Source organism: Pygoscelis adeliae, unplaced genomic scaffold (genome assembly GCF_000699105.1).
Source record: "Pygoscelis adeliae isolate BGI_AS28 unplaced genomic scaffold, ASM69910v1 Scaffold57, whole genome shotgun sequence".
Taxonomy (NCBI): Eukaryota; Metazoa; Chordata; class Aves; order Sphenisciformes; family Spheniscidae; genus Pygoscelis; species Pygoscelis adeliae.
This window is the reverse complement of record NW_008825615.1, coordinates 2,738,485-2,754,951: the sequence shown is the minus strand read 5'-3', so window position 1 is coordinate 2,754,951 and position 16,467 is coordinate 2,738,485. Positions and strand designations below refer to the sequence as shown.

Genomic DNA, 16,467 nt, shown 5'->3' with positions numbered 1-16,467 from the left:
TATTTCTCAGACTAACTTTTATTTTCTGATGTATAATTAATATGATTTCTTGATCCGAGTTTCTAACCACATATTACAATTTAGAAAAAAAGTTTTCTGCATCTTAAAAAAATTAGCTATTCCTAGGCTTCTTAGGCAGAAATGTTGTGAATGTTTTAATGCTTTTCAACTGCTGCTAGTTTGTTCATTCTTCATTAAATATTTACAGTTTCACTTTCATGGCTTCTTCAGGCCAGGTGTAGGAGTCAGCCACAAAGCTGTGGTAGTTGGTACTGTAAACCTGAGAGCGGACGAAGGCTTCTAGGTCCTTGGGCTGAGGATAGGTGGAGGCAGTGTTATTCCTGTAGGCTTCTTCTGCGATCTAGAAAGACGCATTAAAATCCTGTTTAGTGCTGATAAACTATTTGAGTACATTCAACAGGATTTAAAAGTAGGAATTAGTTCAAAATCCAGGTAAGACCCCATCTTGTCCGGTGCTGACAGTCACCTGTATTCACACTGGATCGGGGCAGGTGCACGGCGAATAAGACTGGGAACAGGATGATGTTTGCATTTAAGTGAGTCTGACTCATGCTACTTTTGAACAGGATTACGTGTCTTTGCTGTGAACAAATACAGCGCTCCTCCTCCTCCGGTAATACCTTAGCTTTTATTGTGCAGTGGTGGATAAAATATTCCACAAACCCCAAGCACCGAGATACAATTTCTGCTTTTCCATCATCAGGTTACCCTGGTTTACCATCTTCTCCAAAGCACCGTAAGAAAAGTGTGATTTGTTCAAAGCCTCCGTGCTCCCTGCATATTAGGGAAGTTTATTATTTGCCATAGTTTGATAATGTATTTCTTAAAGGTAAACTCACGAGAAAAAATTAGTCCTACACAGCGCACAGGTTTAGTGCTAGAGATGGTTGGGGGCAATACGAATATATGCTTGCTTTTTCCTCACCCAGACCATACCTAAGTGAACCAATTACGCATCACAAGTATAGCTGCAACAAAACTGAAGTTTAGAAGGGGTTGGTGCCCCCTCAACACATCAAACGAGCCTCTCACGTCTGAAGAACACCGACTCGAGAAATGTCTATCTTTAGACTGGACATTCATCTGTGAAACAAAAGAAGTTTGACAGACTGGTTTTATGCAGCAGCACTCTTCGGAAAGATCTGCTTCAAACTATTATTTGGCAAACAGAGAAACGCTCCTACTTTGACTGAAAGGAAGACGGTCTCCTTCCTGCTCTCCTTAGCTCTCTCTTTAAAACATAAATGTTGGTGGGAAGCTGAGACCCCAAGTTACCGTATTTAGACTTCCTTTCTAGGATTAATCTGAAGCCCAACCTGATTTGACTGAGAAGCACTTCGGGTGTTTATGTAAGTGTTCACCTTCAGGTCTGTGCGCATAATTATCACGGTTGAATAAGGTCTGAATTTATACCCCACGTTTGGTATTCCAAAAAATTCTGAGAGTATTCCTCCCCTGGAAAAGGCAGACGCCATCGCTAAACCTCTTGGGCTGTATGAGCCAGAACAGGTATTTGCAGGAATAAAGTTTCAACAGAGATCAGGCAGAAAGAATCGTTTGGTAACATTTTCCTTTTTTGTATTTTATATCACACGCACAAGTAGAGGAGGAATTTCTGTCACTGTATTTCTGCCAAACGCAAAGGCAGTTTGATTTTGCCTGAGGAATCTAGGTAACATTTTGACATCTACAGAACAGAGATATTACTTGCCTAAGAAGACATGAACTGTGAGGAGGACTTTTTTTTTTTTTAAATATACAGAATGATGTTTCATGCACGAGGGCTCCTTGTTGTTCTTTCAAAAGAATATGCGGTAAGTGGAATTATTCACAGTAAGGTGACCAAGAGAGAAAACAATAATTGGAGCAAAAAAGGTCACAGAAGACCAGCAAAATAACCTCCTAAAATGATGGGGAAAAAACCCTAAAAAACAGAACAACGGAGGAACCGGGATAAATACATTATTTGAAAGCTTCCTCCTCTTCTCTCCAGGGCAGCCAAATTTCTTGGGAAACTGCGGGTTTAGGTCAATTACTAAAAATCTATCTGCATCAACTCTGTATTTGCCAGTAAAAATCAACAACCGAACAACCTCCAGCCTAAACCCGAGCCATAAACAAAAAGCAGCCCCTGCAGTTAGTCCTTTTGATAGGCCAGAGCAAGGATGGGAACAATCGGGAACAGTGCCCGGACGCAGGGTGACATTTACGGATAATGATGAAGGGCCACAAGCCTTCAGCTGTGCAGCTCGCATGACTGTAAGCCTGGGGACCTGCTCCTAACCGGCGGACAGTACAGTTCGGGCTCTACAGGCATAAACCCTTGCTATAGTTCCATATCCTTCCTTCCTGTATTTGGATTAAATTTACATTTATGAATTTAAATTTAATTTTGAAACTGCTACTTGTCCACGATTGATTGACGTAAACCAACTTCAACTTGCGTGAAGGTGTGTGAGTTGATCAAATCAAATGCTCAATCATGTAGAGAGCGTGGGAAGAAAAGAAGCCACAAAAGACTGAAATGACTTACCCTCACAGCAATTTTCAGCGACACGTGCTGAATGGTGACTAACGGAGGGTACAGACGACCTTCCTGTAAATTCTCCTCTGAAACTTGCTGAGCTATTACCTGGAAATAAAGCAGACATGTTTAACTTGGAATGCAGATGCAGCTGTAGCTTTGTTAGACAGCGATCTAGTCTTAAGCAAAGAAATGGTTTCGCTCTGGCAAATCACGCAGATCCTGCTTAATCCACCTAGGCAGTGTTTTTTACAACGGGCCGTAACATTGGGAGTAGCTACACAAGAGCTAGAAATGTAGGGAGTTACGCCCTTTTCTCACTCAGACAATAAGACTTATCCAAGTCTTGAATAAGTCCATGACACACATAAACTAGCAAATAGTTCACTGTGAGATATAAATTCCAGCCATCAATTGTAGTTGGGTCAAAGACTTCTAAAATTAAAGCACCACCTGTTTTTCTGACAGTTGTGAAGTCATCCTGTGCAGAGAACAGAGCTGAAACCCGTAAGCGTAAAATGCTTTGAATAAAATTACAGGTGGCTGAGCAGGTTTGTTGTGTGTCCAGCTCACACATCTAGCCTGTGTGAGGTCATAGAAGTAAGTATGGTCAACCACAGAACAAAGTAAAATAAAGGTAAGACTATCCAGGGTCTTCTAGAGCCCTGCTGGTCACTGCAGTCAGATTTAGAAACAGAAGGTCTAATGCTAAATTCTGGCTTGCTGGGACAGAAAAAACAGTGCTGCTAGAAAAAGTCTGGCCACTCCACTTGAAGGCTGCAGTGGGCCTGTCATCTCAACCATACCAAGTAACCAAAGACTTTTTTTTGCTCTTCACTTGATTTTTCACCAGGCTGACCAGGGGAAGCAAGGAACGATAACAGAAGTTGTGATGCACGTCTGAGAGGAGCGTCTCCTCTATGGCCTGAATATTCTTGCCTGGTCTTCCTAGCAAGACTGGAAATGTTTTGTCGTCATCCCCAGCAATGAACAGATCAGGAAAGCATAGCAAGCTGGAGAAGCCGTTTTTTACTGTTTACTCATTGGCCATATGAAAAACCTTCCATTACCATGAGGTGTGAGGACATTCTCCCCAGAGTGAGGAGAGACGCTGCTTGCACTGTCTGCTTATGGGCTTACGTCATGAACCTCCTCTATTCCTGCAACAGGTACCTTTTAAGAAGCAAAGGGTCCTGGGGCTGCCTTTGGGTCTAATGATATTTCTGCTGTCATTAGCTAAAGTTTGTTTGTCATTTGGGGATCTGAAATAGAAAATAGCCTTTCAGGGTGATCCAGATTGGGTTTTGCTGAGCCCGAGGATCAGCTGATGCCAGTTCGCTAACCTGTCTTCTACTTTGTAATCTCTTTGGTGGACTTGAAGGTTTCATTTCTTTAACTGCTCACCTTTGTACCTTCTAGGGAGCTGCTAGTTAGAACCAAACCTAAACATCTTCTAAGCAAACTAAGCACAAAATTCATATATTAAAAATGGCCTGACTTTATGCAGTTTTTAATAGCTACCTTCACTAACATTCGCTACTACAATTCTCAAAACAAATTATTAAAAAGCATTAAGAAGAGATTTGCGTGACCAGAGTACAAATTTCAAATTTCTCTATCGTGCTTTGGGACAGAAAGGAAATTACTCTAGGGAGGGAATGTCACTTGCCCTTTGAACAGCTGGGAACACGTAACAGTCACAAGGAAAGGAGGTTCTTTGTACAGTGCGAGCTTATACTTCTTAAATCTGTTACAGTTTATAAGCAGTTCCCATTGATATTTAGTACATTAGGCTTGCTCCTGGAGTGTATCCTTCCATTTAGTTTCATCCAAAAGGAAACCAGTCCCCCTCTCCTCTCAAGACCATGCCCCACTGTGGACCAAGGTGGAGTATGTAGGGACACCAGGGAGATGTGCTCCAGAAGACCATTCTGATGCAAAATAGAAGGCACCCTTAGTGTTCCCATCAGGAGAAATGACACATTTTTGTGCAATTACAGCTTAGATAACAAAAGGTTAGAACCAAATCACTGGCTGATCCAGGAGTGCGGGGATACTGCTGCGTGATGTGACCTGTAGGGGTACTCTGTGGTTGGAAGGAAAACTCTGGTCTGGATAGCGTCTGCTGCAGCCATGTGTGACCCATCATGAGGTTCTGAAAACACCAGGAAAGTCCAGGAAACACTGTGAAACGAAACTGATAACATGGCCCAAAGAGAAAGCAAGGAGTGCACTTTTGAGGGAACGTACTGGGAAGATACTTGAAACAGAGCACAAACTGCTTCCTACAGTTCCTCCTGCATGTGGGAAATAGGACCTTGTGTACGTTGCTTGCTAACAACTAGGACTGCGTCAGAAGAGATGCCCGGCTATCATCAATTCATCTCTTCTGACAGAAGTAGGTAAATAGTTTGCATTAAAGAGCAAACACTATCGTAACTCCAGGTTCAAAGAGAAACAATGTTCTCTTCTGCAATCTACCCGGCATGCTGGTAGGCGTAGTAAGTTTTTCCATTCGGAGTGGAAATGCTAACAAGAGCAACAACAGATTATACCCTTGTTGAGTATAACGAGTAAAGGAAAATTATTTGTTTATATTTTAATCTAATATTGAGAAATACAGCAGAGAGGAAAACCCACTAGGGGGAGCTAAGACAACGTAAAATCTAGTTTTTGCTTTCCATAATAGCAGCTAGGTTATTTAAAAATGATACGCGGCCCTTTTGATAAAACAAGATGTGCGTCTGAATGTGTAAAGAGGAGCTTACAACATGGGATTTCTGCTGTTAACAGTTTACTGGGGCTCTGCAGGAAAGATGAAATCTGAAGAAATCAACAGCAAGTTGCTGTTAGTGTAATGCATCACCGAAAAAAAAAGATTCAGGAGTAGAGTACTTGTGTTTTGTGATGGGGTTGATAGAAGGCAAGCCACAAAACATTTGGGCAGTGCTCAAATGGGAGAGGTAGCAAGCTTAACTATATAGATGCCATGCTATTCCTTCTGACATACTCCTGTAACAGCATTAAAAACTACAGAAACACAGAAACAAGCATTTTCAAAGAGAATGACACCTTCTTCACGTGGTCTCTGAAAAACGCTCCGCGAAAACATCCGCTCAGTGGCAGGGGAAAAAATGATGAATCAACATCTGGAATTATTAAGAAAATAAGAGGCGACACAGAAAATGTAATAAATCCACAATGTAACACCGCTTTCAACAGGGTGCATTTTTGCTCCACCTACTTCAAACAAGAATGGCATAGAATCATGAGGGGTATAAAGAATAACAAGGATGATCAAAAGGTTATTTTTTGTACAAGGAGATAAAAAATAATAAAACAGACTTGGAAGAAAAAAGAAGAGAAGACTGAAAGGAAATCAGAGAATCATAGCATAGTTTGGGTTGGAAGGGACCTCTGAAGGTCATCTAGTCCAACCCCCCTGCCGTGGGCAGGGACATCTTCAACTGGATCAGGTTGCTCAGAGCCCCGTCCAAAATACAAAAGACAACCGAAAGCGAACATTTCTCATGGCACTATAGGGAACCCAAATCATCAGACAGCAGGAAGTCATAAGAGGAGAGTTTCTTTTTCCACAGAACTCTCAATTAAATTGTGACGCTAATTGCCAAAAGATGTTCAAATGTACAAACATGTTTAAAAAGCCACTAGGCTCATTTATGAAAGAGAAATCCATACAGGGACAAAACTGCCCGTGCAGGAGGGCCATATAGTACAGGCTGCCAGAAGCTGAGAAGCCATTTCAGCAGAAGGATCACTCCGTCTTTTCCCCTTATTTATCCTCTTTTCCTTAGCTTCTGCTACTGATTACTTTCACAGGAAGACACTGAGCTGTTTGGATCTTAGGTCCAACCCAGTATGGCTATTTTCATGGTTTAAATTTTAATTAATTCAAGTTTTTAATAGAGAAATTATCTCAGCCTTATTGCAGAACCTAGATGAAAGGCAGCCAAGACAGGACAAATGGCATAAAGCAAGTGGGGGCATCTTGGCTTTTGGAGGACGTATTCTCTGTAAGGAAAGAATTTAACAGGATTATTTCTGGAGTAACTTAACTGTAGGTCACACATGCCAAGAATATTTCATTAGTTCATAATTCTCTGCCCCTTTTGTTGTAGGACTTAGAAGAATAGGTAATGTCCCTTGTCATCACAGAGCAATTGCCTGCAATTAAGAGGTATTACAGCCTACAGTACCTTAGATTTATCGTCCAAAATCAAAGTTACATGCTATTTTACTTGCCAGGAAGAAAAGAAGGCTGAAAGTAGAATTTTTTGTAGTTACAATAAGCTATTTGTGACTTTTATCAGATTTAATTGGAGGGGTGGCAAAGCAAGAAGACAGGAGGTGCAGGCATGTAGCCTGGGCTGCTTATTTTTTATACTTTCTTTCTTCAGGTAAGCTACCACTACAATCTGAGAAGGTCCCTCTGTCTAAAATGCACGGGTTTGGTGCTTTAAATTTTGTGGCATCTTGGGTGCTTCCATTTCAAATGGAGAATACTAACCACTATTCTAAAACCCACACGAAACTATTTTGATTTTATCCTTCCATTAAAAAAGCCAGGGAAACAAAACAAAAGCACTGTCGCCTTTGCTTTGTACTGTAATTTCAGCTAAGGGCGTTCACAGCCCTCCTGGCCTTCACAGCCCTGACACCTCTTCTGGCAGAGGCTCCTCTGAAATCCATCAGTTGTCGCCTTGCTCAGTAACCGGCTGTAGCTCACCCAAGCCCCAGTCACACGCTGCCTCTCACACAAGTAGGGAGACCAGGTCTGACTGCTCTTAGCTCCAGCCGTGCGGCGAGTAGCTATCCATTGATCTTGCCGCCAACAGAGACCTTCTATGCAAGAAAAAAAATACATATTTACATGTCAAACTTTTCTAGGGGTTTTAGTAGAGGATGGCAATTATGTAGCAAAACCTTTACCAAAAAAGAAGAGTCAGGAGAGAACCTCTCCCTCAAGAGAGAGTTTAAAAGCTTCCTCGCAATTTCTGATACCATTTAACTTCTCTGACTGTTGCATTTCTTTGTTCGGTTACGTTTCTTTGTTCAGAACAGGCTTTTTTCTGACTTAGTAGACTGCCACTGAAACATCGTTCAATCCACATACGTGTCACCTTTCATCCATCGGCACTCTATATATAGGAACCGTTTCACCCAAACCAAAATGAAGCAACGTCCAGAATGAAGTAAGACAACTGTTTAACACAGCAGTTTAGACCAGCAAGCGAGGATCACCGTATCCAACTGAAATTACAGGGAAGGATTTAAAGGGAGGATATAATTATCCAAAGACTTACGAGATGGATCATTGCCCTCCTAAGATGGTTAAAGCCAGTGGAGACAGTCTGGGCTTTTTACTAATTTTAAATTGGAAATTGTGAATATCTTTCTTATACAGGGCACGCTGCTGGCAAACTTTTTTAAAGATGCCATAGTACGCACCTTAAAAAAAAACCTTCAGAAATCCAGCAAGGGCAGCGTGCAAGCGCTCACCCTTTAAGAAAGCTTCGTATCACATACTGCCTGTCGTAGGATCACGTTGCCTATCAGTTGCCTCCGAGTGGTAGTAAAGAGCCATTTTCTTCCCTTTAATCCATGAAGAGGACACAAGGAGAAAGAATTCTGGAATGCAGTGTTGCTTAGAGCAGCTGCAAGAGTTGAGTCAAGGCATTCTCACTTCTGCTAATTGGGGCAACTTTTTTTTCTTCTCTTACTTTTTTTTTATTGTTCCATAACAGTTGCTAATTGCATTGCTTTGAGGCTTCCTCTGTGTGCTACCTACACTACCCATGTATTTCCAAGCATGCTTACACAGCTTCTTTGAAGATTAGGATGCTGCACTTTCATGAAGTCCTGTGGATTGTAATTTATATGAACTGGACTGGGTAGAAATTACCACTGAAGTGCATCTAGGTTAATTAGAGTTAACTTGGTAAACTGAGGCTAGCCTTCTTCCTTATTTCCATACCCTTTAAAAAAGAACCAAAAGCATCAGGCTTTTAATGACTTTGCATGGACATGGTCAGACCATCATGCACTGCTCAGGGCTCTCTCATCACTGTCTGTACCGAGCCTGGGCTCTCCCTGAGCAGGATGAGCTTGGACGCACATTCCTGGGAGCAGAGTAGCCAGGAGCTTGAGCATCACTGGATATCACATCACTCAACAGAAGGAAGCTGAGTCCTGTGAGGCTCATTACGTTGCCCTTGGTGCCAGCCAAGAGCAGAACCAACAGAGGCAATGGAGGAGACGGGAACTCCAGGACAGGACGGGAAGGGGGTGAGATGGAAAGGGTCAGAGGAAGGAGTGGTAAGGGTGCTATGATGCTATAGTGGATGAGGAGCAAAGATGCTGGACCCAGAAAAGCACAGAAAGTTTCAATTTTCTTAAGTGAGAAACAGCTACAGAAAGATTGACTTATTGTTTTGTAAAGAAAAAAATATTAAAAAATTATGTTAAGTATTTGATTTCAACAACTGCTGGTAATTTATTTTGTTTGAATAAGGGACTCTAAAATAATAAAGGCCAGATTCTTCTCCCGTATGTGTTGAAGATATAATCCTGTGCATTTATGATGTCCTACTGTAAGACAGTGGATGTCAGATTTTGAACAATCACTGGAAGTAGGTGGTGAATGACTCCTAGAACCAAAAGTGTTTGCTCTCTGTTCATGTCTTGCCTACTGAGTGGAGATAAAGGAGGAGAGATCACATGTTGGATAACGTCAGAACAAAGATCATTAAAAAACTGCCTGAAGAAAGAAAAGAATCAATACAGAAAACGATAAGAAAGAAAATGGGAAGAATAACGCAGCAATTGTGTCAAACTGTGGTGCAAGGAACCACAAGGCAATGGAGCACTTTCACCAGCTGTTGACAAGGGAGGTCCACAAAAAATGATGCCAACAGCTCTACCCAAAAATAGCAAAAAGCTAAAAAGCTAAAAAAATTGAAATAATTTTTGTAAGCAAAACACCCACAAAAATCACCCCAAAGCTACCAACATCAAAATACAGTTCCTTTCAATCTAAAATCAAACCTATGTGCACATGTATGCAAACTGTACATATGTGCATTCACCTGTGATAATACAGTGCTGAAGTCTTTCTCTTTTTTCCTTGCCAACAGAAGGTGAAGTTTATGTCAGATGACCTTTGGACCAAGTATTTAACTTTTTAAAAACAACTTGTTCAAATAGAATTTATAAAAAACCAACGTACCTTGCAAATAAAGACCTTACACAGAAAGCACTGTTTTCCCAATTTAAAAGATAACGTTTAACTATTTCTGATTAATTGTTCATTATTACCAAGTTACTAAATTAAGGAATTTAAATAATTTTTAATACAATACCTCAGCAGTTGTGAGGAACACGTCCTCGCCAATATGTTTCAGTCCACATGAAATAACGCCAAGGGCAACTCCTGGGAACACATAAGAATTGTTACCCTGTCCAGGATAGAGAGTTTGTCCGCTTGGAAGAGTGACAGGATCAAAAGGGCTTCCACTGGCAAAAATGCCACGTCCCTAAATTGTAACAAGAAAGCCAAAGAAAGCACGTTAGTTGTGAGGATGCTGTTGAAGTATTTCACACATCCCTTTAAATATCTACCACTGTGGAAGCTGGGTTACATCTATTTAATATCTCTTCTGAGAGAGTGTTAGAGCTACTTAACTGAGTATGTCTCAGGAGCATCAGGATGCTGATCCTAGAGGTCACTGGCAATTCTCTGTGACTATCTGCTGTCAGAGAGTAACAGCTGCCTTGTTGAGGTAAGAGCTATCAGCACAATTCAGAGGAGGAGAAAGTGAAAGGCAGCACTCATTATTCACTTTGTGCGTCCATGCCAGAAGAAGGGTACATGGGAAGAAGGTATACACCTGGAGCTGTAAAACTCAAAGTGGACAATACTGTCATGGTAATAACGGGTGATGCTGCTGGATTTTTTTCCCAACAGCAGATCATCCACAAAAATGACACTAAGGCCACTAAATGTTGCACTTCTGGATGTGGCAGTTTCTGAGGAGCTGTGAGGAGAGGCAGAGCTCCCTGTTCCTCCCAATCTCCCCTCTTCAGGCCCCTGCACCCGCTCTGCAGCTCAACAGAATGACAGAGAGGCAAGCTCTGTCCCAGGAACATCATCCCACGGTGCAACCTATAGCACAAGTTGGTGATGGGACCTCCTCTTCTGGGACCTTGTGGCTCCCCTCATTGTAATGTACTGAGCAGGGTGAGGGCACCAACTCGGGCACCGGCGTGTAATCATCCAATACTGGTAAACCACTAGGATGTTTCCCCAACAGATTTTTGGGTAGTGCTAAGTAGCACTGTTGCCACCAGGGCCCAGGCACCATGCACGGGCTGGTCCCAGCAGGCAGTATGGAAGAGCCAGCCTGTTTTGGGGATTTGGAGAATTTAGCCATACAGATACAAGTTACGCCGTATCACTTATCCTGAGGACAAGAGAACTGGCTCTAACTCATTTTGTATTGTAGTTCACATGGGACCTCTTAAATCTCTTCCCAGGACCCAAACGCAGGCGTACCCCACTGGCACACAGCACACATCAGGCAGCTGCGGGGAGGAACAGAAGCCTGTGGGGTGGCCCAGACGTGGCGACAGGGCTCACGTTGCTAACGGCTTAACATTAGCTAAGAGGAATATTAGGCTTGGTGTCATTCAGTAGCACGCATGTTCACAGCTGATACCGTTGGAGTACCAAGAGGTGGGCTGTAAGGGAGCTGCAAGTCTGATGGAGTCTCACTGTTCCCCTGGGATGAGGAACACCCCGATGGGAGCAGATGCCGGCACCATCGAGTGCCGTTCAAGGGTGGCAGAAGAGGCACCTCAGAGGTGACTCACCTGCAGCGCTACTATCCAGGCTCTCCCCAGATCATTCCTGATACACAGGGAGAGAGAAGTAATTTCTACAGCAGGCAATGCCGTTTGGGACTAATGAGGGAAGTGACGTTGCACAGGCTCTACGTCCACAGCCCAAAGGCCCCTGGCTCTTGCCTTGCTGGGGAGGGAGCACCCTCAAATTTACGCAGTAAATTTAGGTGGGGAAGAAAAGCCAGCCTTTATTTACGCTAGCACTGCTGAAGTGATAAATGTCACTGTTAAATGCTTCAGAGGCGCTTTGTATCAGAAATGTCTATGCCTATTTTAGAGAACTGGAAATGTGCGTTTTAAAATATGCCACTGTCGCTATTCAGCTCTTCAGAAGAATATTCTGTTTGGTTTGGTGTCATGCAGTATTATCATGGCCGGCTTATTATACGTTTTGGTGACAGATCAAATACTTCGGTGCGTCTTTTGCTCTGCCTACCAGATGTCATTACCCACTATAACCGACCCTTCATGTAGGCCGCTTCCCTGGCTCTTGCACTGCGCTGTAATTGTGTACTGTGCAGTGGGGAACGGGCATGCTAAATTTGTCTTTTAAACACTGTGAAACTGTCATTCAAATTGCCCTGTATTTGACAAGAAATCCAAACACAATCCACTATGAAACACATACAGTCAAGTACTCATACTCATACATTTCAAATTCTAGACTGAATTACAGGATAACGTGTTTATTAGCACTTCTATAATACGATAATAAATGAGCAAGCACAGTTCTCTTAATTTTCACCTATGTTTCCATAATAGAAATCTTTGTAAAAGGAGTCAATTACCCCAGTTCTTAATGAAGAATTATTTTAAAGATTCTATTTCCTGTATTGAAGTATTTCCTTACCCTAAAGAGTATTTGTAAAATCTCAAATGAAAAGCATGCCACTGTGTGTATATATTACACAAAGTGGTACAGTTCAAAAATAGGCATAAGGCTTTAATGATTGACAGTTACTGATGCTTTGCTTATAATAAAGACTTTGAGTCTTGCCTGACACCAGTAAATGCTATTAAATGTTTTTATGAGAGTGCAAGCATGTATTGACTTCAGCGAAATTGTCTTGATAAAATCTGAAAAACCTGTTACTTAACTCATTTTACCTACACACAGAGACATGATTAGTACTTGCTACTCCACCCTCTGTCTTCCTCCCATTTTAAATTTGGTTTCAGATTTACTTTTCACTACGTATACTGGAGAGATGTTAATCTTTGGTTACCTCTGTATATTTGTAGCACTGCTCAGCAGTGCATTCTGCTTTGCTGGTAGGATTGCTGAGAGCAAAAATAATAGGACGTTTGTTTAAAGCAGCCATATCCTGAAGAATTTGTTTAGTAAAAGCACCACCAATTGCAGCAACTCCTAAAGAAGAAAAACACACACGTAACAAGCAGACAAATGCAATCTGTTCAAGGTAAGACATGCATGTCACTTTTAAAAGAGCAGAGCTCCTTTTACTGCATACCTCCCTCTTTAAAATGGAGTTCAACCTTTTTCCTAACGTGGTTGAAATAAAGTTTTGTATAAAAGACTTTGCAACAGTGAAACTTCAGTATCATCCCTAACATAAGGCAGAACCTATTCACCCCTGTACAGTTTGGTGAATTTCTCACTTCACTTTTCTCAAGCCCATTATATAAAATAGAAATGTATCGCCTAACCTGCAGGTAAGTCCAGCAAGGAGTAGAAAGGTAAAACTCTGTCTCCTAAAGTCTTATGCAACAGACTGGGTAGTTTCTCCCAAATCCAGTGTGTCAGATTTCAATTTTTTCTGACATGACGAGTAAAGTCTCTGCCTTCTACAGCTGATCATTCTGACACCTCCAGCCCCAGCTGATGAATAATCCCAATTTTGAGTCTAAGGCTTCCCTGACAGCAACAATTTTTTTGAATACATCCCCTTCCATCCCACCAGAGATGCTTTTCTATTCTCCATACTGTACTCACAACCAAAAAGGGATGTGTGTGATATTTTTGAGGTGTGAATACACCTGTATTTCTGCCTAACCTACAAGAGTTGGGAATCCAAGGATCAGGTCCTTGCTCTCTATGCCTTCAGTGAAAAACAGATAAACAGACCTTGGAGTTTATATAACTTTATAAAGGGTCCTTTATATAGTTTATAAAGATCTTTATGTCCAGGGAGGGCCCTATCACTTGGCTTGTAGAGAAGGTAGCCTCCTTCTTCCTCGGAGCCCCCAGCGCCTGGCTCCCTCCTCTGCTTTCCACACAGCGTCCTAGTTTCAACAGCAGGAAAAAAGCTGTTGTTCCCTCTCTTGGGGGAGTAGGAATGGATTCAAACCCGGGCCAGGAGAGGGTGTCTCTTGGGTCAGTACTCTAACCCCTCATCGCTCGTGCACAAATGAGCATCCCAACATTGCCCACTCTAAAAGGACAGCTTGGTGTCTGCCCAAGGAGAGCACAAGGTACTTGGAGGGAGGTGAAAGAGGTCCTCACCTCGCAGAGCTGGCTAGAAGGTCATACACACTCCAGGACTAGCATTTCTTAAAGGTGTCTCAGAGTATTTTCTGACTGCTTCTACATGAAGCATGGTATCATCTTACAGAGACATCTTCAAGCACAGCCTATGCCCTCAATAGGGAGAGGTGGGTGCCACACTGAAATTCCCTGAATTGTTTTAAATTGAGCTTTCCCACAAGGTCTACTGAAAGCCCAAGCACCCTACTACAGGCTCTTTAGGTGCTGTTTAGGTGCTTAATGTGGGCCAAATAATGTCTAAGACCCATTTGGTTTTGCGTCTGGCCAAATCTCCTTTATTCTGATACCTTGGTAACAAAAGAGGCAACTCCTCAATTGATGCAAATCGGTGACTTCTCTCAAAGTTTAAACGTCTCTTGCTCAAACATTTCTGTCACATACTACTATTTTTTGCAAATCTGAGCTCTCTGTACTTCAGCTTCTATGAATGGAGAAGGATGCTTAGATGCAGAAGCTCTGCTAGACCAGCTGGGCCACTGTATGTCTGATGAACAGTTTAGGGCAGTCATGATTTTGACCCACTTGTATAAGAGCCTGTTATACACCTTAGTTTCTGCTTGTCTGCAGTTGCCAAATGTTTAACGTCTTCTAAAACTGCTTCTGGACAGCCAATAGTAAGAATGACAACTATCTTCAGATAGAAAGTTAAAACACAATGCTCTGAGCAATCTCACTGACTATTTATTTTTTGGTTTTCGTTTTAAAATTACAATTTCTTATATTTGATCAAGCTAAACTAAGGCTTTTCCTTGAGCCACCACAGGTGATGAAATGTATATGAGGATTCACTGAGACAGAGTGGAGTAAAACACTGGGAGAAGGAGTATCAACATATTTCCCCATGACTCCAGCTGCCCAGGGGAAGATACTGAATTACTAGTCCTCCAAACCGAAAAAAAACCAATATTAATTTTCATTGCTGTTTCTGTTGGAAAAGCCTTCATTATGCAGTATGGATAGGAGAAAGTGACCTTGAGGGAAAGCGCCACATAGATTTATATATAAAAATGACACACAGTAAACATACATATTTCATGACAGCAAACTTTCCCTAAGCATCCACACACCTTTATCTAGATAAATATCACAGATCATTCAATCTATTCTTCTGTTCCACTAGCTTTTTCAGCCTTATATTCCAAATAAATTCCCTAGACTACTTGGTCTCTGTCTTGCAGTGATATCTTTATGGAGCATAGAAAAAGATAAGCTTTATTTACCTCATTCATGATCGTTGTCAAAAGCAGATTTTACTGAACAAGAACCATGTGGTCTAGGCATAGTCGAAAAGGTAGCTCTTAAAATGTAGGATAATTTTCACTGTGGCATTTCAGATTTTCCGGCATCTGATGAATGATTTTACTAGCCAGACAGATGAATTTTCAGGTCTTACATATTAAAAAAATGACTTAAGAGTACTTGCAGTTCATTCCTGAAACTGTCACTGAAATACAATAACCAAACTGCAGAGAGCTGAGCAATCCTTCACTGAGATCCCAAATCCTGCAGCTTTTATAAAAGAAAAGGTCTTTGTAAAATCTGTGTTTTGGTCTGCACAAAGTACTGGTGGCTAAGGACCTAAATATGAGGGAAAAGAAGATTCAGCTGCAGCATGCTCACATTTGCACAGCTTTAGCTTTTTTGCTTAGCTCAGTTTCCTCAGTCTAAGTTTGAGGTTATTTATAATACACCATCCACATTAAATCAGAAGTAATTTAGGAAGGTGATAAGGTCCTCTATCAGATGTTTAAACCAACTCGGATTATTCCCCCTGTAAAATGGATGGCTTGGAGTGAAAGCAGCGTTACATGCTTGGATAGTTACTATTTGTTCAGTTGCTTAATAGAGTCCATTATGCACCTAGTGTTTTCTAAAAACACACAAAGGTAAACTCTGTTCAGGGGAACGTGATCTTGTCTTCAGACAAAGCCACATCCCCATTTTTTTCCAACGAAGAATAAGGTCATTGCTTTAAAGTAAAAGAAATTACCTATTAGCACAGATGGTTTTATATCTTTAACAATATCTTCTAGATTTTTCATCTCACCATGTTCATGGGCAAAACGTTGTTTCTCAGATGTTAATGAGGCACGCCCCTGAGTAAGGAAAAAAATGAAAAAGACATTTATTATAAGTTTAATGGAACCTAATATCCTGGGATAATCAGTTTACAAAGTATCTGGTTTAACATGTCCTATTTTCATTTCTACATTTGTGTCTATCACCAAATACCATACTAGACAAAGTTACACTGTGTACAGCTAACACACTTAGGACAATTTAGAACTAATCTATTTCTCTAAGCAGTAGGTAATTAAATTCAATATTTTTAGTTTAAATTCATAACAGCTGTAGAACACCACTGTATTAACAATTATATGAAAGCATCATTAATTTCTTCTTTGAAGCATTCTTAAAGCTGTTTTACCTGTTAACATTTGGTCAAATGCTTGAAGTTACTAATGATAAAGATTAAATATATTTATATAGCATACAG

At 41.3% G+C, this 16,467-nt stretch overlaps 1 protein-coding gene across 1 annotated transcript in view; it reads right to left on the bottom strand.

Moving 5' to 3' along the window:
* The window catches only part of ME1 (malic enzyme 1, NADP(+)-dependent, cytosolic), a 145,521-nt gene continuing 129,054 nt past the window's right edge, over positions 1 to 16,467 (bottom strand). Inside the window, exons 9-13 of the mRNA XM_009333117.1 lie at positions 15,961 to 16,066; positions 12,691 to 12,833; positions 9,925 to 10,098; positions 2,555 to 2,653; positions 1 to 361 (exon numbers count right to left, since the gene is read on the bottom strand). Coding sequence (XP_009331392.1) covers positions 203 to 361; positions 2,555 to 2,653; positions 9,925 to 10,098; positions 12,691 to 12,833; positions 15,961 to 16,066 — 681 coding nt within the window. The 3' untranslated portion in view covers positions 1 to 202. The remainder of the gene's footprint in view (positions 362 to 2,554; positions 2,654 to 9,924; positions 10,099 to 12,690; positions 12,834 to 15,960; positions 16,067 to 16,467) is intronic.